Source organism: Macaca fascicularis, chromosome 12, assembly GCF_037993035.2.
Source record: "Macaca fascicularis isolate 582-1 chromosome 12, T2T-MFA8v1.1".
Classification (NCBI taxonomy): domain Eukaryota; kingdom Metazoa; phylum Chordata; class Mammalia; order Primates; family Cercopithecidae; genus Macaca; species Macaca fascicularis.
The window spans coordinates 39287867-39311086 of NC_088386.1; the positions used below are offsets into that span (position 1 = coordinate 39287867).

A 23220-nucleotide genomic window follows, 5' to 3' on the forward strand; every position below is an offset into this window, starting at 1 on the left:
ATGGGGCAGAAAGAGAAGTCAAACGATGACATTGGACCCAACAAAGCCTGGCCACCCACAGAAGCTCTGGGGCATCCAGGGCCCATCACAGTTGTCTCCGGGAGGATGAAGATGGCTTGGCCTTGATACACTCACTGCAATTAGTCATTGGCCGTGGGCTGTCTCCAAGAGTCTCTTGGGGTGAGGTGGCTCTCCTCAGCTGAGGCAAACCCTGCAGGGGCTGACAGCCGAAGCTGCCTGTGTACTTGACACCTGGAAACTGGGCAACAAGTCTTTCCTCAAAGAGAGACCTGGGTGTACATCAAGTGTCCAGCACAGTCCACCCTTTGTGGTGCTCGGAGTGTGTTCTTCATCATGTTCACATTTGAGAAGCAGCTCCCCCAGGACTCTCAGGGAGAGAGGAGACCTTTGAAGAGGAAACTTTAGAAGAATAACTACAAGCTCTGCAGCTACAGCTGGACCTGAGCCCAGCTCATTGTCTCCATCCTCCACTCTCTATTTGAGATTGCCCTCATCTTTAACAATGGTCTCTGCTGGTCATGGTGGGTGCCCTAGATGCAGCGTCCCAGACCCTTATCCATGAGAGATCTAAGCTCCTGTGTACCATGTCTTCTCAGACAAGAATTTCTGCCCTGTTCATGACCCATCACAACTGGGCAACAGAGAACTGGAAGCCCTATGTGGATCATCTGGGTACCGCCCTGTCCCCCTGGTGTAACAGCAACCTTGCCTCCTCCCTTTGATCACACTAAATTACACCTGCCTAGATAGTGACTCTTTGCCTTGACAGCTGGTGCCTGGACCCAAGAAGCTCCATGTGCCCAGAAAGCAACAGTAGCTTAGAAGACAGTAATTCGATATATTGTTCAAATACAATGATATACACAGAATAGCATCCTTCCTGACTGCCCATTTATTTTGTTCCAGAGGGTGCTATATTCTAGTGACCATCTCATAATTCTGTGAGTCAGGCCCCCTTGGCTGCCCCTCAGCCCTGATACTTATATATTAAAAATTGCATCTACCTGGCTTCTAGTAATTAAGCCCCACCACCTGGCCTCTATTACCAGTGTCTCAGCTTCCCCATTGCAATCAGTGAGCCTAGTTCTGTAATGGACTCTCCTACAGTCAACCCTCATTTACAGAGTAAAGGCCCCTATAATCACATACGAGTTTTCTGTAGAATATCAACGACGCTTAGCAACAGCCCTTCAATTTCATTAACCTTAGAGTTACTGAGTTACTACCCACGACTTCCCACTATCATTTCTAAATGTCTCATACATTACACCAGCTAGTCTCTTCCACAGATCTAATGCCCTAATTCACCACCAGGGTGAGTTTTCACAGTTGGACTGGCTACCTTGTGCCAGGACCCGTCTGCATTCCACCTGCCAGCATCAATGGACTCCTCATTGCCAGTCAGGCTGCGAGTGACCCAGCTCCAAATCTCCATCTTATTCCTGGCTTTCTGGGACCACTCACAGAACCAATAATCATGGGTTCAGTTCTCCAGAAGGAGCCCCTGAAACAGAGTTTGGCAATCAGGGCATTGTTAAAGGTTAACCACTGTGGAAGGAAGGAGGTGGCAACAGGATTGGGCAGAGGAATAAGCTGAAGTGCAGTGCAGTCCCAAGAAAGCTTCAGTCAGACCCCCAGGAAGCTGTGGGACACATAGAGCCTGTCAAAGTTGTCTCACAGTGGGCAGAAATGGTCCAGCCTTTATACTGACTGACTGAGTGGGGGCCAGAGCAGTGGCTCACACCTGTAATCCCAGCACTTCAGAAAGCTGAGGCAGGAAGATCACCTGAGGCCAGGAGTTCAAGACCAGCCTGGGAAACATAGTGAGACCCCATCTTACCAAAAAAAAAAATTTTTTTTTTAATTAGCTGGGCATGGTGGTATACACCTGTAGTCCTAGCTACTCAGCAGGTCAAGGCGGGAAGATCGCTTGACCCCGGAAGTTTGAGGTTACAGTGAGCTATGATTGTGCCACTGCACTCTAGCCTGGGTGACAGAGCAAGCCCTTGTCTCTAAAATACATACATACATACATACATACATAAAATGTATGTTGATGGATCAGTCAGTGTTCTTGAGCAAGGAGGCTTATTGTAATTGAGGCAAACCCTGAAGAAGAACATAGCTGGAAGCCATCAGCTACCCCTGCAACTATGCAGGGGGTCCTTCCTTGAAAGGAGATCTGAGTGGCCCATCTCTGCAACCAAAGTAGCCACCATAATTATCAAATTGGCAAATGTACGAATGGTCCCTTAACAGATGAAGAGCCCTCTGTTATAAAGCTTAATATAATGCTTGATAGTGGTCCCTAAAAGATGAGTCATTTCATGTAGAAATTCTTAGAACAGGTGATCACAGTCCTACGTGCTGGACGACAGAATCATGAGTTAGCCCAGCATCCATATTTACAGGGACATATGCAGAAACTGGCACAATTCATTCCTTCACCGTAGTAAAGATGATAAATTTATATGTGTAAATGCAAAATAAATTATTTTCTATCTTTGAGCAAAGTATTATACACATTTTGAAAGAGTTTATATTTCTGCAGATGCATCAAGCATTTTGCCGAAAATAAAATTATATGGTCAAATTTTAGATGGCCAAAAAAAATGGCATCATTATCTTTAGCTTCAATCCAACCATAGTATAAAACAGATAAAAATTACTCTCTATTCTAAATTCCTCTCACGCCAGTTTTGTTCAAATTAGTTACATGTTGGAAACTCATTGTCAGATAGTATATGGGAAGGAAAGACACACTGAACAATTACAGGCCCTTAAGTTCTCAAATAGTTGCACTTTTTATTTTTGCCTTCATCTTCTTGTCCTCTCATAGTACATATGAAATTTAGGTGTGCAAGAAATGTAATTATTATGCCAACATTAAAATTAATTTATCTTTCAAGGCCCTATTCTTCTAAATGACTTAAATTTGGTCAGTTAAGACTGTCTTCCAGATTTTTTCTGGCGATATCATTAGTTCTGGAGGGCTACATAGAGCCGAAGCATTTGGTGGAGGGGCAGAAAGGATATCCATTAATACAGCATTTCAACAAATACTTATTGAACACTTAATACCATGAGCCAAACACTAATCTTATTCTATGGATACAGCACTAAGCAAAAACAGATAAAGTCCTTGTGCCTAAGGCATTTATATTCTGCTGGAGAAAGATAATAAAGCAGATTAGCAGCAGAGAAAGTGTCTAGCTTTTCCCACCTCTGCAGTCTGGTCTTCATTCCCTTTTCATTTGCAGTCATCATCCCCAACTTCCAATCCCAGGTCTGGATCTCAGTCACTCTTCACGGAGTACTCTGTGAAGCTATCTTTGGCCACCCTGCCTAGATATACAAGGCAGCAATTTCTACTTAACTGCTCCTGATATACTAGGTGTAGGCAGTTCTGGAATCCTGCCATACTACTAGGTCTTCCCCAAAGAGAAGAATACAGATCTGATTCTCAAGGATCCTCAAACCTTCTAACTGCCTGCACTCCCAGGGAACGGGAGTAGGAAGGACCAGGGCCTGGGCCACATACGCATCTCACCTTTCCTTAACCCTCCCTCCCCAAGTCCAGAAAATCTTTCTCTAGTCTGGCAGCAAAGTAGCCTGGCTCTTTACCTACCTTCCAATCTACTGATCAGTCCGTCCATATTTTGGCTGCAGCTCTGAGGCCTCTGGCACTTAGGCTTTTGAAACTCAAAAGCACAATCCTTTGCAACTCAAATGCCTTGCCTTGCAAAAATTAAAAGCACTTCTGCTTATCTGCTGTATCACCCATGAACTGAGGCCACAGTGCTGCTGACTGAACCTTGGGGAAAGGCCTAAGGTACAAGGAAGGGTAGAGAAGAAGCCTCAGCCATTATCTACTACCTCATCTTATCCCCAAATGATACTTTGACTTTCCCAGAATGCTCATTCTTTTATCATTAATCCGGCAGCCCAAACCACACTTCAAAGATTGTTCAACCTTCCATCCAATACAGGAATCTCAAACATCCTGCCTGAATACTTCTCTTGATAGGGAACTCATAGCCTTTTTTTGGGGATAAAATATTTAATATCTTTTATAGGGGCTCCCAATGCTTTGCCAGTATATATGGGGGGGAAATCTATACCAAAGGGGGGTTAATAGTGGTAATGTCTAAGTAGTAGAATTATGAGTGATTCTTATTTTATCTTTATCTGCATTTTCTAAATTTTCCATAGTATATGTAAATGCATTACTGTTTTGAAGCAGTCTTTTCTATTTTCACAACACTAATTCTTCATACAAAGGTAAAATCCATCTCTGGGCCAATTCCAGTAGCTGGATTACAAGAGGGAAGTTGACTCTTTCTTTCATGTCATGGCTCTTTGCATTGAGTCATCATGGCTTCCCTAAATATTCTTTCCCCCCGGCTAACCAAACACTTTAAGTTCCTGTGCTCTTCCGTTTAGAAGGCACACTCTGGCCACATTCACCTTGGTGCTCACTAGTTTTACAGCTTCCCTCTTAAAGTCTCTGCAGAAAGTGTCTAAAACTGGCCAGGTGCGGTGATTCACATGTGTAATCCCAGCACTTTGGGGGACCGGGCGGATTCCCTTAGGTAGGGAGTTTGAGATCGGCCTGGTCAACATGGTGAAACCCTGTCTAAAATTACAAAAATTAGCAGGGTGTGGTAGCGGGTGCCTGTAATCCCAGCTACTCCAGAGCTGAGGCAGGAGAATTACTTGAACCAGAGAGGCGGAGGTTGCAGTGAGTCGAGATCATGCCACTGCACTTCAGCCTGGGTAACAGAGTGAGACTCTGTCTCAAAAAAAAAAAAAAAAAAAAGTCTAAAACTTATTTTTCCTCAGAAAGTAAAACTAAGCACAAATTGGATGATGATACCCAAATTGCAATTGATTCTCCTTTGACTATTTTGCAACCTTTTAAACAAGGAGACAATTCTCAAGAAAACTGCTAAAGATTTTATGTAAGTGCCCTTAATGAAAAGTAAAGTGGCTCTTCTCTTCACCTACATAAAAAGGAAAAACAAAAGAAAAGTTGAGGAATATTCTGCATACTAAAAATATTCCTTTTACGTTTATCTAACATCACAAGGCAAGTATTTAAGTACTATATATTCCACTAATAACTTATAATTAGGTGCATTATTCTGCTTGGCTTAATTAATGCTGATCCATGCACAACACTCAATATTCTGTCTAATATATTACTAGCACATACCAGGTTTTTGTGTTTTTTTTCCCCGAGACGGAGTCTTGCCCTGTCGCCCAAGCTGGAGTGCAGTGGCGCGATCTGGGCTCACGGCAAGCTCCGCCTCCTGAGTTCACGCCATTCTCCCGCCTCGGCCTCCCCAGTAGCTGGGACTACAGGCGCCCGCCACCACGCCAGGCTAATTTTTTGTATTTTTAGTAGAAGCCGGGTTTTCACTGTGTTAGTCAGGATGGTCTCGATTTCCTGACCTCCTGATCCGCCCAACTCGGCCTTCCAAAGTGCTGGAATTACAGGCGTGAGCCACCGCGCCTGGCCTCACATACAGTTTTTAAACAGCTACATTGGACAAATTCAGGTAGAAAATAATGACAGTCTTACAATTTTTTTATTTCTAAAACTACTCCCAACATAATATATTTTCTAGCCTTTCTCCCCTAAACGCAGAGCAATGCCTTCCCAGGATGTTGATATTATCAGTGGTTATTGGTGTATCAGCAGAGCTCAGGGAATAAAAATTAAGAATTCTTTTACTGCAGAGACAGTTAAATGCAAATGGCTAAAACCATTTTAAAAGCATGAGGAAAAACACCTAAAAAAAGCAATAACTGAAATAATCATTTTGCTAATAGGGCATTTCTATTTACAATTAGATATGAATGCTTTCAGAAGTTTTTAAATCTGTGTGAATCTGGAAAAAAAAGTAATACATATTGATTTGGTTTTTCTTCCATCTGAACACCCTTCTTATCTGTGCAGATATATCCTTGGATGTGAATTAGGTGATTAAAAAATCAAAATATGTTACCCAAGACTTCTTGTTGACTCTGCCTCACTTTTTTCCCCAAGTCTTCCTCAGGTCTCAGGCCTCTCCATTAAGAAGTCCCTTGATGTCAAACTCAAAATTCTTGCATCTTAGCTATTTGCAGAAAGTACATTTATATCACAGAGTAATAAAGATCTGCATCTTAATCTAGGCTCTGCCACTTACTTCCTGTGTGGCTTGGATCAAATTTTCAGTCTTTCTCAGGGTCATTTTGTTTATCTGAAAAAGTTCACCTGAAAATTTTCTCTTACTTCCAAACAAAAGAAAAAAAATGGGAGAAGATATATCCCAATATACCATAAAGTTACAGTGATTTAAACAGCAGAGTACTGGATCAAAATACACAGAGGCCAGGCACAGCAGCTCACACCTGTAATCCCAGCACTGTGGGAGGCTGAGACGGGCGGATCACTTTAGGTCAGGAGTTCGAGACCAGCCTGGCCAATATAGCAAAACCCTGTCTCTACTAAAAATACAAAAAATTAGCCAGGCATGGTAAAGTGTGGCTATTTGGGAGCTAAGGCATGAGAATTGCTTCGACTTGGGAGGTGGAGGCTTCGGTGAGCTGAAATAATGTCACTGCATTCCAGCCTGGGTGACAGAGTGAGACTCTGTCTCAAAAAAAAAAAAAAAGAAAAAAAAATATATATGTATATATACATACATACATATATACATAATCAGCACAGTACTGAATACCCGGGTGTGTGGCCGAGCGCAGGCAATCTGCACAAAAAAAGCAGTAAAACAAATCAGTGGGGAGTGGTGGTTTATTCAACAAATGTCATAGGGAAAATTAACTGGCTTCCAGGAAAAAAAATACATTTAGATTACCATCAAATTTCACACAACCAAAATACAATGAATTAGATGATATGCTTTTCAAAACTATTTAAAATAATTTTTAAAAACAAGACCTTGATAATAGTTATCTGATCTCTTTAAAATGGATGAATTTTATAATAAAAACAAAGATAAAAATCTAAAATAAATAATACTATACGTGACTACATAAGAACTAAATAAAATTAAGAAACACAAGAATTGGGAGATTGTATGTGCCACAAAAGTAATGAAAAGTTACTCTTAAGACATAAAGAAACTTAGAAATCTACATATGCAAGGATTTTATTGTAGCATTGTCTGTAATAGCAAAGAATTAGAAGAAGCAACCTAAAAACCTAGCAGCAGAGAAATGGTTAAATAAATTAAGGTATTTCCATACTATGAAATGTAACAACTTTTTAAAAAAGAATGAGGTATTTTTATATGTACTGACTTGGAAACATGCCCGTGATACATAGTGAAGGGGGGAAAAGCAAATTTTAGCACATTATGTATTTTTTATTTAATCTTTTTTAAAAAGGAAAAAAATTATATATATAATTGTGTGTGTGTGTATATATAAATATATAAAGATAGGTAGATGGATAGATGAGTAGAAAAACATCCAGAAGGAACACCCATCTGTTAATTATAGTTATGAAGGAATTTGACTAGGAAACAGGGGAGGTTTTTACGTTTTACTTTTCAATACTTCTGATTAGTACTTTTTTTCCCCAAAAAAGACCATGTATTGGTTTTGCTGTACAGAATAAAATGGGTTAAACAAGCAAACATAAAAGCACACACTGTAAATAGGAAACGGGCAGGAGATGTTCACGGGAGAGAAAACGCACATGGCTGCTTGCTTGCTTTATTAACTTCTTCCCCATTTCCTAAATTCAAAGAAGCCTAAGTTCAAAGAATGACGGACTATTTTTTAAAAAGAATAATACCAAATTATAATACTGCTAACGGGACTAATAGGCTCCCCTTCCCCCGCCCCCATGTTATGTTTTAAGGAAAAAAGAGCCATAACTTGATAATGTGGTGCTGGTTCTGAAGATGTGGTTCCCAGCCAGACCAGCAGTACTGCTACCGCTGGGGAACTTGACAGGAATGCTGTTTATCAAGCCTCTCCTCCCGGACTTGCTGAATCAGAAATCTGGAGGTGGAGCCCAGCAACCTGCCTTTTAATACCTTCCAAATTATCTTCCTGAAGGGTGAAGTTTGAGAACCACCGATCGCGTTGTTACATTTCTATTATTTTACACTAAGGCAGGGGTCTTCAACTGCAGCATTATTGTCATTTGGGGCAGATAATTCTTTGTCATCAGAGCTGCCGGTGCATTGCAACATGTTTAGCAGCATCCTTTGCCTCTACCCATTAGACACCAGTAGTAATTTCCCACCCCCACCTTCTCATGACAATCAAAACTGTCTCCAGATACTGCCAAATCCCTTATAGGTGGAGGGGTGGGGCTTGGGGCAAGGTACAATATTGCTCCTGAATGAGAACTACTGCCTAAATCAATACTCCAAAATATGGAGGAAGAGTACATGGGAAGTTTTTATTTATTTATCTCACTTATACTATGAAAGCATAGGGCACAATTCATTCTCTTCTATATACGGTAATGATGAAGTGATCTATATTACATATATAAGTCATAGGAATTATTCCTGTTAGAAGTGAAAAATGCCAGATACAGAATTACATAAAGTGCATTTTCTCAAAGTTGTATGTAGATACATTATATAAACATTTCTATCATCTCTAAATGCTAACAGTGTCATTCTCCTTGAACTCAAGAAATGATTTCCATCACCTTTAGAAATAAGTCCCTCCACAGCATTTCCTACCTCTTTCGCTTTGCTCCCTGGCCTCCAGCCAGAGAGCATTCTCTGCTCTATGCTGGCATTCCTCACCACCAGGGTATTGTACCTACCATTCCCTGCCCGGAACACTCGTTCCCCTGATATGTGCACCTCGACAGGGCTCTGCTCAAATCTCCCTTCCTTAGAGAGGGCGTCCCTGAGCACTCCATCTAATACACGTAGCACTTCTTACCACTCTCTGCTCATTAGTATTACCTGGGGGTCATTCAAAAATGAAGGCAGCCTGGCCTTGCCCAATATTAAATAAAAGAGAATCTCTGGGAATGGATTCAAGGCCATCAGGGTTTTTTTTTTTAAAGCTCCCTAGGGTCGGTGGAAGAACCATTACTTCTCTTTTTCTTAGCTTTTCTTGAAGTACTTCAGAGCCTGAAGTCACATTTTATATTGCTTTGTGTACGGTTTGTTGTCTGTTTTCCCCACTAGTTTGTAAGCTTCTTCTGAGCTGGGATTTTGTCTATTTTACTCATTGCAGTATCCCTAATATCCGGAATAGTGTCAAACACATAGTAAGTACACAATAGATTTTTAATGAACTAATAAATGGGTACATCGAGTTACCAGTGTTTATTATACTCTTCTAAAGTTTTCAAATTTTCACTAATAGAATGCATTTATCATCAAAAAAAAAAAAAAGAAATTAAAGCTGATTTTAAAATCTGCCTTTAAAATTTGTGATATATTTGAAGCACAGTGATTAGCACATAGAAGGTATTAATAGTAACAAACAGTAACTACTGTAAATGTTTCTTTTTGGTATTATCTACTATGTCAGAGTTTTGGTTCTGATATTTTTATCTGTGTTTGTTATCACCTTACAGAACACATATTCCAATTAGAAATCAATTATTAATTGAAGCCTGTGGACCATTCATTTTTTCACTTTTTAGTTCTCACATTTTATTAAATATTCTAAATATTGCTTTAGAGATACTTTAGAATATCACTATAACGCCCAATCAATAAAATATGAAACAACTGAATAATTGAAAAGGTTTCAATCTTCTGCATTGAAATTCATGCAAAGAGGTTCAATAAATGCAAAGAATCTGGCCATGTTAGCTATCAATACTCAACTGCCATATAACGCTCCTTTGCTATAATGTACTCCAGAATTATATACGCATAACTTCAAAGCTAATTTTTTGCTTTTATTTAAAAGCAAAAATGTCAGAATATAGCAATAATTCCTATTGAGGATGATAGTTATTTTGGAAAATAAGAATTACATGTTTAGATATAAAATTGAAGACTTTTCATTTCAGCCAACAGATATGTAAACTGGCATATAAAAAATGGCTGACTTATCTTTGAATGACTACCTTGAAACACACAAATATTAAATGCAACAATACTTGTGAATGCTCTCCTGCTTTTCCAATACTTGAGAATGTTTCTGGCACACAACTATAACTTTAAAGAAGGTGGAATTTCTGCTAAGTCCTCAATCTTATAAAAAGGCCAGTGTAGATAGCAGTATAGTTTGTGCAAATTGAGGGTAGGCAAGCATATGGTTAGCATGGATCCCCCCCCAAAATAGTTATAGCACATAGGAAACATAAGTTGAGCATATTGAAAATTTATTCTATTTTTAACAGCCTCTCTTTAGTTAAGTGGTCAAAGTCACAATTAACATTTCACATGCAGTGGCTGAGCTATATTTTGCAAGCCAGGTGTGACCTGATGGCAGGAATACATTTACCACCACACTCTCCTTATTTTGTAAAACTATTCTAAAGTTATGTGTGTTGGAAAACCATGGCATTCCAGAGATAGAGAGGGGAACATTTCTAATACACCTTCATAACTTGAGAGTTGTCCTCCAGGCAATCATGTGGCTTTCAACACACTTTGCAAGTCACTATAGTAACTGCAAAGCACAAACTTAAAAGAAAGTTCACATCCTTAAATCTGTTTGGAGCTGAACTATTATTACAGGCTTTGGTCTTCTTAATTCAGCATTAATTTTTAGTTGTATATTAAAGTTTTCTTTCAGTTCGAGTCATTTGGCTGTGATTTCACGCGACTAAGAAATTTCTTTGAATTAGCAATTCAGCTCATTTTGGGAAAAACTTACCCAGCATAAGGCTTTTTTGAGAGGATTTCTTTTCCGGGGGTCCAACATCTGTAGCACTGGATTATAAATTGTTTCTAAAATAAACTTAAATTGATGGATCACTATTCTTCCCACTTGGGCCTGACAAAAGGTAGCACTCACATTTCCTTTCTTTTATGCTGTAAACTGTATATCACTTTTCAGCTCTCTAGAAAAATGAATTCTTACTCATTTTAAGATTTTATAAACTTGAATTTTACTTAGTGGTATAAGAAATGCTTTTAGTAGGAATACATACGAAGTGCTATTTCATGAACAAATTCATAAAATCATATTTTTGTCAGGCTATTTAAAACTAAGCAGTATAAATAAATAGCCTTTCTCAAGAATTGCAGTTTGGGGCCTTTTTTTTCTGTTAGTTAAGCATTCTTAAGTTAGGCACTAAACTTTGAGCTCTTCATGTTGCTTAGAATCAGGTATCTTTGCTATGATTTCTTGGGAGTAAATTAATGATGAGTCAACATACATCAAGAGGAATTCCCAAATACTGATATAAGGTCTAAATATTTTTGGGCCTTCCTGCCCACTACTATCATGTTAATGTCCCAACCATGTCTTTCCTTTACCTTTCTCATTCAGATTATTTCTTTTGCGTTTTGGCCTTTGTTTTATCATAAAAGGGGAGTTTCTTTCATTTCTTTGCTAAAAACAGGTCAAATGGTAGCTCAAAATTTACAACACAGTCATGGAGTTTAAGGACCTAATGAAACCTAAGTCCTACCAGAGGGGTGGAACTAGCCAGAATGACCAGAATCTGACTTCTTTCTGAGTTAGCTGCTACAGAACTGTGAAGCCAGGGTGGCATAGGAGGATAAAATTCCTAACATTTTCAGACTTATATATGGTAGATCCTTAGCAAAACACACGAGAGCAGCATTTCTTCATATACACTCTTCAGTGTTACTCAGAAAAGAGAATCTATGTACAAGATTCAAGTAATTTAGGGAAGACACAAAGATGGGCAAGGATTTTTTTTTTCTGCAGGACTTTTCAGAGACTTTATACTTTTGTGCATTGTGAATATCCAAGAAGAAAAAGTGGCACTCAATTTTCTCCAAAACTTTTATGTTGGAATGCCATTTTCGTGAAGCATATCAGAGAAATGGTGTTTTACAGAACCAACTTTATTGAAAGGTATTGCCAAAGCCATGGTAAAAATGTATATGGTTTCTGGATCAGATCCACCCCACCAACAATACAACTCAACTAAAGCTCAAGCTACTTGAAGTATACCTGTTTTTGAGAGTTTTCCATCTAAGACACTAAATTGAATTATATGATTCCATGTAAGGTTTTTATTTCTTCCAGCAGCCTATGCTTCTTTTCTACATATGTTTTACTAATTGAAACCTTCAGAAATAATCCCTAGCTGTTCCCCCACAATAAGAGTGAAAATTATGGTTTCTCTTGATGTGAGGTTAAAAAAAAATAAAAAGAGATGTAATAATTAGATATAAAAAGAGAGATATATAATAATATAATTTTGCAGGATAGTATTCTAACTATATATTTGAAATTGTGGTTGATTCTCTCTGTGATCCTAAATCAACCACTTAACTATTTAGGAGTCCAGCATGGTAGGGAATACGTAAGCTTCCATTTGAATCATGACATTTATAACAGCATTAATACATTTTCCCAGACATCCCCAGTTCAGGGGCCTTCTTTGCTGAAAATGTCTATCCCCACATAAATTTTAATATGAAAATGTATTAGTCAGTTAACATGAATTATATAGTTCAGTATTTGGTGACTTTTACCCCAAATTGATCTTTACCTTCATCTTTTCTAACCTAAAGACAATGATTTCTTAACACATGAACTACTATTTGGTTGATATTTAGCAAATAAATTGCATATATATATGTACGTGTATGTACATATATAAATATATATACATGTGTATGTACATATTTATATACATATAAATTGTATGTATATATTTATATACATATAAATTGTATGTATATATTTATATACATATAAATTGTATGTATATATTTATATACATATAAATTGTATGTATATATTTATATACATATAAATTGTATGTATATATTTATATACATATAAATTGTATGCATATATTTATATACATATAAATTGTATATATATATAGATTACATATATTTACACATACATACATATTTGAGATAGTGAATAAGCAAGATAGCCTATGTTCTATATAATACTATATCTAACCTTTTTTCTTAATGACTCTTAATTTTTTTAAAAGTCACTACAAGTAACTTGATCTTCCTAACTCAGGAAAAAAATCTCAAGCTGCTGAAAAATTTAACCTGCAATAATGCAAACATAACAGGAATACAAAACTATGCATTATCTTTTAAATTTACTTAAACGAGATTATTTAAAACATGTGTAAGTTAAAGTTTTATTAAAAGCAAATGGAAAATGTGCAGGGAAATGCACATAAAGGATACAGGTTTGAGGCAGAATGAATATTTTATATTTACACATGCATAAAAGCACAAAATGAACATTTTTTCACAGGAAATTTAGGTAATATACATTCGCAGAAATTCATTACAGGAGTCCCCCATGATGGCCCAGTGGCTTAGAGAAGCCTTCTCCCAAGGGACACTCAGCCATGCAGGCACATGCCTTTCCCCAAGGAGGCACTCGGACATGCAACTCTAGCCTCCAACTCTTTCTTGTATAACTGCATCTTCAATCCTCTACTTTTACATAATCTCTTTCCCCTTTCAAACTTCCTTGGTTCCCTCCCCCACATTTGGCCCCACTCTGGTTTCTAAGACCAGATCTTTTGCTGAGCAGCAAAAATATAAAGAATGCTACAGAAATAGTAAATAGTCTATCCCTATTTCAGTTTTCTTACTCTCCCTTCAAGGCCTGAGTCCCCCTTGAGAGCCGAGTTACCCCTCCACCCACGCAAGCTCCTCCAAAGCTATAGACCCCTTTGCAGCTTCCACTTCCATAAACTCAGACTGTCCCTCCACTAATGAGCTCTTGCATATCCCTTGATTTTTAGCCTCACCTTTGTGGGTCTCAGTTTTGGCTCACAGATACCTTAATCTCCCTGTCTCTGCACCAACTAAAATTAAATAGGTAACTGTATCTTTGATCCTGTCAACGTTTACATTATCCTTTTGCCCTTTCAGATTTCCTGGACTCCAAGTCCTAATGTTCTTCTACTACCCTGTTGGCCAAGATGCCCCATTCACCTTTGTACCTTCAATAGTCTTGCTTTTGCTTCTACCTTCTCCATGGCCCATGACCTCTGAGCCCTCTTCTCTGCTAGATAAATCTTATCAATTTAGACATTTGCTACCAATAGGTAAAGTTATTAAAACAACTTTTACCTAATAAGTGCTCAATTGATTATTTCTGTTATCTATCTCCATATTTGCCTCTAAAATGTATGTGTGTGGTGGAATTAATGAAGCAGTTAGTATCATAAAAAGGTGTTAATTTAAAACCAAAAGGGAAAAACCTGCATTGCCTGTATTGTGAATCTTACTTATGGCTTTTATAATATGCATATCTGGGAGATGCTCAGGAGAGATGTTAAACTGAGGTAGATGGGCATGTTAAAGAGAAGCAAAGGTCCATTCCACTTGCCCTCTACAGAGAGGAGGATGCTTAATTCACTCAATAGGATTTTGGCAAATGCAATAGCAAAGTGGCATAGCTTCTTATATTCCAAAAGAAACTTTAAATTTGAAGTCTCAGATAACTCACACTCTAAAAATATGAGAATCCCTTCCAGAAATGTAGCCATGCCAACAGTGCTCACAGGTACAAATGCTCTCTGTTTAAAGCAGAAGAAAAGGGAAAATGGGAAGCAGAATATCCTGAATATTCAGTCTAAATTTGAGTCATTTTACCCACAAGACATGTACTATCACCAGGCTGTCAATTACAATTCTAAGAGTGAAAAACGAAAATTCGGACCTTCTTATGATGGATCGTATAGTCATGTGGAAGGTGGCAGAGTGAAAAGTTGGCCCGGTTACTAGGGCCAGGAGTCATTACAGACTCTGACAGTGACGCTTCCACAGGTACTGGACCCAGACTGCCTGGGCTTGAATGTCAGTTTGTGTAACACTGGCTGTCACATCACTCAGTCTTCTCAGTGTTCTCATGTGTTGAACAAGCTTAATAGTAGAAGCTACTTCATGGGATTGTTATGATGAAGAAATGAGACAATAAAATTGCTTAGAACAATAGTTGATTATTATTAACATTGGTCAGGTCAAATATGCTTTGCTGGCCACAGTATGTGCCATGAGCTTGCTTGGTGGTGGGCAGGTACCAGGCAGTACACGCATGGCGTTGGCCCTGCTCAATCTCTTTCAAGAGATGGACAGCATGGCCTCTTGGTCACAGAAGTGGTTCTTCAGAGATTCAGGTTTGTGAAGGGAAAAAAAAATGCAACAGTCCCCCTTATCTATGGTTTCACTTTCCATGGTCTCAGTCATCCAAAGTCAACCACAGTCTGAAAGTATGAAATGGAAAATTCCAGAAATATGCAATTAATAAGAGGCATAGCATTCTGAGTAGCATGATGAGTTCTCCCACCTGGGATGTAACTCCTCCGTTTGTCCAGAGTCTCCAAGCTGTCTGCCCTGGTGCCATCATTCATAGGGTAGCCCTCCCAGTTATCAGCTCAATATTGTGGCATCACAGTGCTTGTGTTCGAGGATTCCTTATTTTACTTCACAATGGCCCCCAAAGCGCACGAGTAGTGATGCTGGCAATTCACATATGCCAAAGAGAAGCCGTAACATGCTTCCTTTCAGTGGAAAGGTGGAAGGTCTCGACTTAATAAGGAAAGAATAAAAATTGTATGCTGAGGTTGCTGTGATTTATGGTAAGAATGAATCTTCCATCTGTGAAATTGTCAAGAAGGAAAAATAAACGTGTGCTAGGCTTGCTGTTGCACCTCAGACTGCAAAAGTTATGGCCACAGTGCATGATGAGTGCTAAGTTAAGATGGAAATGGCATTACATCTGTGGATGGAAGAGAAACATGTTCCAATAGATGGCAATCCGGTTCGGTGCTATCTAAGGTTTCAGGCATCCACTCGCTGGGGGGTGGGGTTCCTGAAGCATATCCCCCGAAGATAAGGGGGGACTACTATAATACCAGTCTTTCTGCCTCCTGTGATTCAGAGATATGTAGGCCCACTTAGGCCAAACAAAGAGAGGCCTCTAAAGTCCAACCAACTCAACAATGTTCCACACTGAGCTCTGAAGCCAGAGACCCCACTGTCTGGTAAAAAAGTGTTCCTTTGCCTTGCTTTATTTTCCACACTCTTATTTCCCTTGGGTTGGGATGTCTGATAGAATGAAGAGTTTGATATTTCTTAGCACCCTGTCTTTCCATATGCTGTCCTTATTTCCTTATCACTAAAACCCCACTCTTCTGAATTTTAATATAAAATCAAGTAGGCTTCAGCCGTCAGAATAGCATTACTTTTTTAATTATCAGTTTCTAGGATGGGGCTTTATTTTCTTTTTAGGAGTCCTGTGTTGGAACAGGCAAGTCATTACCATTAATAAAACCAAATCCTAGTGTTTCATTGGTATTCCAGCTCTCCATAGGATCCTCACACAAGCAAATACATATTTGATTCCAATGGGGCTCTTTTCCTGTGCAAATGCTACAGGATTCTGCATTTTATTGTGGCAGTAAGCTAAATTGGCTGTCCAAATGAATGGAGACACTTAGAATTTTGCCATATACCAAACTGTCTCAGAACCTATCTCCTCTACAAAACACATTCCAATTAGCATTTGCCAGGAATACTTTACTCACCACTAATCACAAAAAACTTAATTTTTAAAAGCCTACCTTCAATTACTAATTGTACAGACATTGTTCTGGTTATTTTGTTTGAGTTCTAATATTTTTTTTTTTGCATGCCTCTCACCTGTTTCCTCAATTGTCTCTAAGCATTTTAAAGGCTGCATCTTGTTAACTTCACAGTCATTTTTACTGTTTAATATACTTACTCATTCATTTCACAAATATTTGTTGAGTATTCACAATGCTCAGGTATAATGGGGTAAACAGTTGGACAAGGCAATGTATCCTTTCCCCAAAACTCATAGGTTCTACTTCCATATAGTAAAGTATGTAGGGTAGAAGATTAAATAATGTTGTAATGCAGTTACTTTTCCTGAATGAAAAACCTTTTTTAATCACTCCAAAGTAACCACAACTTCACTTCAAACTCCAGTGGAATTACTTTTTTCTCTCTCTCTACACAGGATAGTGGCCAAAGCCTCCAAGAACCTCATGTCCACACAAAGCTTAGGGATTGTATTTGGACCCACCCTCCTGCGAGCTGAAAATGAAACAGGAAACATGGCGATCCACATGGTCTACCAGAACCAGATAGCTGAGCTCATGCTGAGCGAGTACAGTAAGATCTTCAGCTCGGAGGAAGACTGACAGACAAGACAAGCTACTGAATACGTTCACATCTGTCTTGATGCCTAATATTTTTACATTTCTGTAAACATATTTCTGAAATATTTTTTGCCTTTCAAGCGACAGATGCCTCATTTTGTGAAAACTTAATGATGATTTTGTGTTTAAGTTCCAAACATTTGAATAAAATAATTGACAATATTTGCTATATGTGTTCTACATTAACCCCTTTGGTGCTATTCCTTCTAGCACTTCTAGGAACACATCATGCATGCCTCATGCTATTAAATAATATGCAAAGAACAGCACATATTCAAAAAATGGCCTTAATGCTGCTCCAGGGAAATCGGGTGTGCGGTTGTGTATGTGGAGATATGAGTGAGTGAGTGTGGTTGGGAGTAGGGGTGCATGTGCACACATGTGCTTTCCCAAGATCCAGGCTGCCTTAGGCATGACTCCATACTGTTACTTGGACACGGATAGAACACAAAGAGGTAGGAAGGCAGAAGCTATTAATTTGTAAATAGAATGAAGGAGATCTGGTTCACAACCAAAACAGATATATTTCATCTTTTCAGAATATTTCTGTATATATAAATATAGTCCAGCTATTTTCAATGCTATACAGTGAAATTTATAAATATAACATGTTGAATGGCAATTTTTCTCAAGAAAAAATGACAGTTCAAAGCATTTGCCATTGAATTTTTTTTATAAATACTATTTGTAGTCCCATAAACTCACTATCTTATAAATTAGAAGCAAAATTAGTGTCCTGCAATTTTGATCTTTATATTACACAGGAATTGCCTGACTGCTCATTTTTAATGCTAACATCCATTTTGAATCTTCATCAAACTGTATATCTTCCTTTTCCCTGGCTATGTCATTTTATGTAGAATTTTTATTATGCTTCTGAGGATGCTTTATTGGTGAATTACATTAAATCCATCTAGAAAAATAACTTTTTTTAAAGGCCTTTTTTTTTCATATGCCCTAAAGATTACTTGACTAGACTTAGATTGCTTTATCCATTTGATGGTTAGTTTCAGTTGTCATGGATAAACAAAAGGGTAACTGTCTAGAATATATCAAACATTGTTTTATTTTGAAAAGTATGTTCTAGTTGAACACATCTCATACCGGTTTTATGAAAGTATTCTGCTGATAAAAATGTAGACTTACGTTTGACAGCTTTTTAATCAAATTCAAAGGGAATAAATAAAACTAATCCAGTGTGATAAAGAGTAAGTCTAGTTATCGATTTGTTCATAAAATGAAAAATAAAGCATGTAAATAAAACGCGTGAAGCACAGATCCAGAGCAAACACTTAGAGCAATAATGAGCTCCGCGGCATAAGCTGTTTGACAGCCAGATGTGCAGGCAGCTCCAACATCCATGGAGCTGCCTGAGGAAGCGGAGGACTCCCTTGTCCCTCTTGAATGTCTTCATTTTAGCAATGGCGCCAGTAAGTGGGCTTGTAGCCAACAACAGAGAAGCCACAATATGTGCTGAAGTGCAGTTTCATCCAGTATGACGTATACACACAGGAAAAGCCGAAAAAAGTCACATGAAACAGACCCCCATGATCTAAAGTCACCAGTAACAGCGCGCTGGCAGACTTGCGAGCTTTAAGCGATTCTTATATGTAAAACTGCAATTATGCCTTTCAGAAAAACATGGAGACATGAAACGAGTTTCTGGCGCTCTATTTCAAGTCATTCTCATTTCCATGCCATTCCGTATTCTCAATTAGGTCTTTCCCAAGACTTTGATTACTTCCCTTTTTGAAGCGTTGGGGGAGAGTAGATTCAGTCGTTCTAGCATTAAAATCTTATCCCTTCACACGGGTCCATCTTTAAAGTTATTCTGGAAGCATCAGCCAGAGAGAACCAGCAATGAAAGCCAAAGAGAAGTGGCACTACCTGCTTTGGGCAGGGACTCACAGCCCCTTGTCTCTGCTGCTTTCCAGATTTATAATCTTCAAAAGCACCAGCTTCTTGATTTCCAATCTGATGGGATTTAGCCTGATTCAAACCCCAGCTGTGTCCTGTCCCTGCCTGCTAAGGGCATTTAATCAGAGAATGTGTTTCCTCTCTGGGAAAAGGCCATTCCAAGGTGCTGAGCCAAAGTGCCCATCACGGGATCTGACTTAACACACTACAGGCATAAAAAGGGTTACACCAAAAGGTTATTAGATTCCATAACATCTCAAATACAGTGACAATGGCCATATCAAGTCTTCCATGTTTAAAAATTGAGATTATAAGTATACTAGGTTGACTAAAAGGTTAGATTTCATATAACTGGTCAATATTCTCCAGCAAAAAGTCATGAAACACCAGTGAGCGTTTCCTTATCTCCTAGTTTGAACCAGGCAAAATTCTAGGCACTGGTGACACAAATATTAAATAAGACCAATATTTCTACCCTGGGTAGTTTCAGTCCAGTGAGGGAGACTATCCCTAACAATTACAGTTCAATACAAGATGAGGTGCCTTAGCCGTCTTGGTAAGCGTGTAGACCCAGGATTCAGCACCTATATTTAAAGACGCTCATAATGTATTGTTGAATGAATGGGCAAACAGAACAGAAGCTATTCCAGACATATTAACAATGCTCAGTGGTTGACAAATACCAGAAGACTCAGTTACAGACAGTAACTCTCTGATTCTGTTACAAAGTCAGATGAGGCTTCATCGGGAAGGTAAGCTTTTCAATCTAATCTTGACCAATGAATAAGATTTACCAAAGAAAAATGCAGAAGACACACCAGGAAGCAGGAATGGCATGAACAGAGTCATGAAAGACCTGACATCTCCAAGGAAAAATGAGAAGTTCAGTGAATAGAGGGTGAAGTGCATGCCTAGCAATTTTGGAATATGAAGCTAGAGAAAGATGTTGGGATCAGATATAGGCCATGATAACATATTCAGATTTTATCCTGTAGGCAAAAGGGATCCCATAGAGGTTGTAAAGCCAGAAAGCTATAGAGGAACTTCGTTTCTTAGAGAATGTCTAAACTCACCAATGGGCAGGAGAAAAATTAGTTTGAGGAGACTAGCATTTTCTCATGTATGTGTTTGTGTGTGGAATAAAATTATAATCTTATATTCTTAGGGTCAGTTCTAATTATGATGATGAAACATTTTAAGAAATTATAACTTAGTCTGTAGAATGGAAACACAAGTCCCTAGAAAATCAAGCTAGTTATTATGTCCCGTTTCAGCATGCCTTTACCTACCCAGGATATCGGAGGTTTCCTCTCCTTCTTATTGACACAGAAAGCTTCTTGGAGATGGTATATATTTCATCTTACATGTTGACAGTCTGACTTTCTTAGCATGTGCCATATGACAGGATCACCGTGCCACAGCTAGTAATTGAAAGCCATATGATGGTTCTCCCTATCCAATTAGAAAACAAAGGATCCAATTAAGTAAAATTTTAAAAGCTGTTAAAAGGAAGCAGTCACTTGCCAATGGTGCTGTCCTTACAGTTTAACACAGCTAGAAATTGACCTGTACTTCTCTTTTCCACATTTATTTTTGTGAATTATAAGTTAATCACCCTGTCAATTCCTAATTAAAAGGCCCTGCAAAGATTTTCAGCCAAAAAGGACTGTTGCTAAGGGTTCTGGGTCAAATTGCTCTGTTGTCAAAAATGAGAAATCGAACCAAAACAACATCAACTCTCTCCCAGGAAACTTACATCTTAATACCAAAAAATGAAGACTTTCTGGAAATACAACAATCACATTTTATATTTTCAACACTGTTTGATCTTATCTTTAGGACATAGATAGCTCCTTTTCTCTTTCTTTAAACCAAGGGTTGCAAATTCAGATGCCTAGTGGGGCCAGGCAGTGATAGAAATGAGTCAAGAGGAACAGGCAGTAAGCGTATGAAGCGGTAGCAGCTGTGGAAAAGTCAAGCTTAACGCCTGGCCAAAAGGGTCAGCTTCTACTCAGCTGGAGCTGATGTTGCTTATGTGGGAATGTGGGCACAATGTTGCCAGACCTTCAGCTCTTTCGTGAAAAGCCAGAAATTCAGGATCTTATGTGAAATCTGATTTTTAAGGGCACCAAATAAAACACAGCTCAGCGGACTCAGCCCAAGGACCTTAGTGTCACAAAGCTTGCTCCCCAGAAAGTGGTCGCACATGGAGCAGATTGTGGGGATGAGCGAATGAGCCACAGCAATGGGAAAGAGCAGAAAACCTGCACACTTTGCACTTAGGAGAACTTGCTGTGTCGACCCTGAGCAAATTATTTACTCTAGCTGGGTCTCTGTTTTCTACTTGTCTTATTTTGCCTTTCCAGCTATGTAATGGAATCATATGAAAGAAATTAAAATGGGTAATACACCATGAAATTCCAAGTTATCCCTAAAAGATGTGGATGATGGATTTCCAGTTTATTAATAACTTTATGTTCTGAAAACAATGAGAAGGAAGGGTGGGACCTGACTCAAAGAAAAATTCTGAATGCCATACTAAGATGTGTTATCCTAAGTCTCTATTCAATTTTGAGACCCTGAAGGTCTTTTTTTAGCGGGGAGGTAACTTTATCAAAGCTGTAAAGATTCTCATGGCAACATTATGGAGTGGAATTTGAAGCAGGAAGAAATTATAGGCACCATTTCCAGACAGAAGATTATTGCTATAGGACTGTTAATGCAAGTCTCAATTCAGAGAGCAGCAGCCAATAGAGAAATTGATATTATGGTGCATCATGCTATTAAACTTCTTCAGGGTTTTACCTGCCATCTCTTCATTATGACTGCTAAGTGCAAAGACCATCTGTTGTTATGCAGAACTCCCATACCAGGTCTGTTTCTGGCTTACTTGCTGGGTTGCAATGGAGGTTAATTCTAGATTCTGGCAGTGGTTTGCCATTTGACAGTAACCATCTTAAGCTATTTTGGCCAAGTCATGCCCAAGTCAATGAGTGTGCATGCTACCAGCATCATCCCCAGATAATCATAGGGTCACTTCTGTCATACCTGGCTCTGACCTCTCCCTCCTTTTTCTTGAGCCAATATTGCTCCTCTGGCCACCCAGAGGACCATCAAGAAATGAGTCATGGGAAGACTAATTTTGATTAGCTAACATGTATAGAGCACTTGTTATATGCCATGAACTGCAATTGATATATATTGTTTTATTTAATCTTGATGACTCTACAGAGGGAGACACTATAATTATCCCTGATTTATATTTGAGGAAATTGAGAAGAAAAAAACAATGAAATTACCAAGTTCATGTAAGTAGTATGTGCCAGGTCAATATTTGAATCTAAGTAATATGGCCACTGTACCATATGATCACTTAATTAGGAAAAGACACTGAAAGAAATGTAAGTGCATAAACATCCCCAGATATTTCTACTACTTGTGAGGGTGCCTGGTCATTCTCCTGTTAAAACACCTGATGAAAGTTTCACTTTCATATGAATTTTCTTAAAAGAACAAGAGGGATATTATACAATTTTTTCAAAGAAATACAGAGTAACTCTGTTCTTATGAGTAGACGGCTAATCTCATTCATGTTATTTCTATAATTTTAATATTTGTGTAGCATTTTGTTTGCCTACATGTTTTGCAGACATTGTACTAATTTTTTTACTGCATTATGGAGAGGACAGAAGAGAAGCCTCTTTAACCATCTTTACAGGTACCTGTAGGGGTAGCTTCGACCGCACGTTATGTTGTATTATGCTGTGTTGGATCATATTTGTCAGTGTCCTGTTAACATCTATCATATCTTACTATCTCATATTGTATTGAACTTAAATCTGACCCTTTAGGGGTCCTGTGAAACATGAAAAAAGTGGGTCCCAGCAGCCTTCCTCTCAAATATAATTGAAAAAGAGGCAGGCATCAAGACATGCCATGTCTCATGCTGCCAGAGAGTG

The 23220-nt window shown here is 38.6% G+C and overlaps 2 protein-coding genes across 14 annotated transcripts in view; one reads left to right on the forward strand and one right to left on the reverse strand.

Moving 5' to 3' along the window:
• The window catches only part of ARHGAP15 (Rho GTPase activating protein 15), a 629485-nt gene extending 611979 nt beyond the window's left edge, over positions 1–17506 (forward strand). For 4 of the 5 annotated variants that reach the window (XM_005573073.5, XM_045368219.3, XM_074008983.1 and 1 more), the window contains one exon: positions 17143–17506. In XM_005573073.5, coding sequence (XP_005573130.1) covers positions 17143–17326 — 184 coding nt within the window. In that variant the 3' untranslated portion in view covers positions 17327–17506. Of the gene's footprint in view, positions 12320–17142 lie in introns of those variants that run through there. The other variant, XM_005573075.5, reaches the window with a different exon arrangement.
• The window catches only part of LOC135966678 (uncharacterized), a 267601-nt gene that overhangs the window by 121126 nt on the left and 123255 nt on the right, over positions 1–23220 (reverse strand). The gene's annotated exons all lie outside the window — the stretch shown is intronic.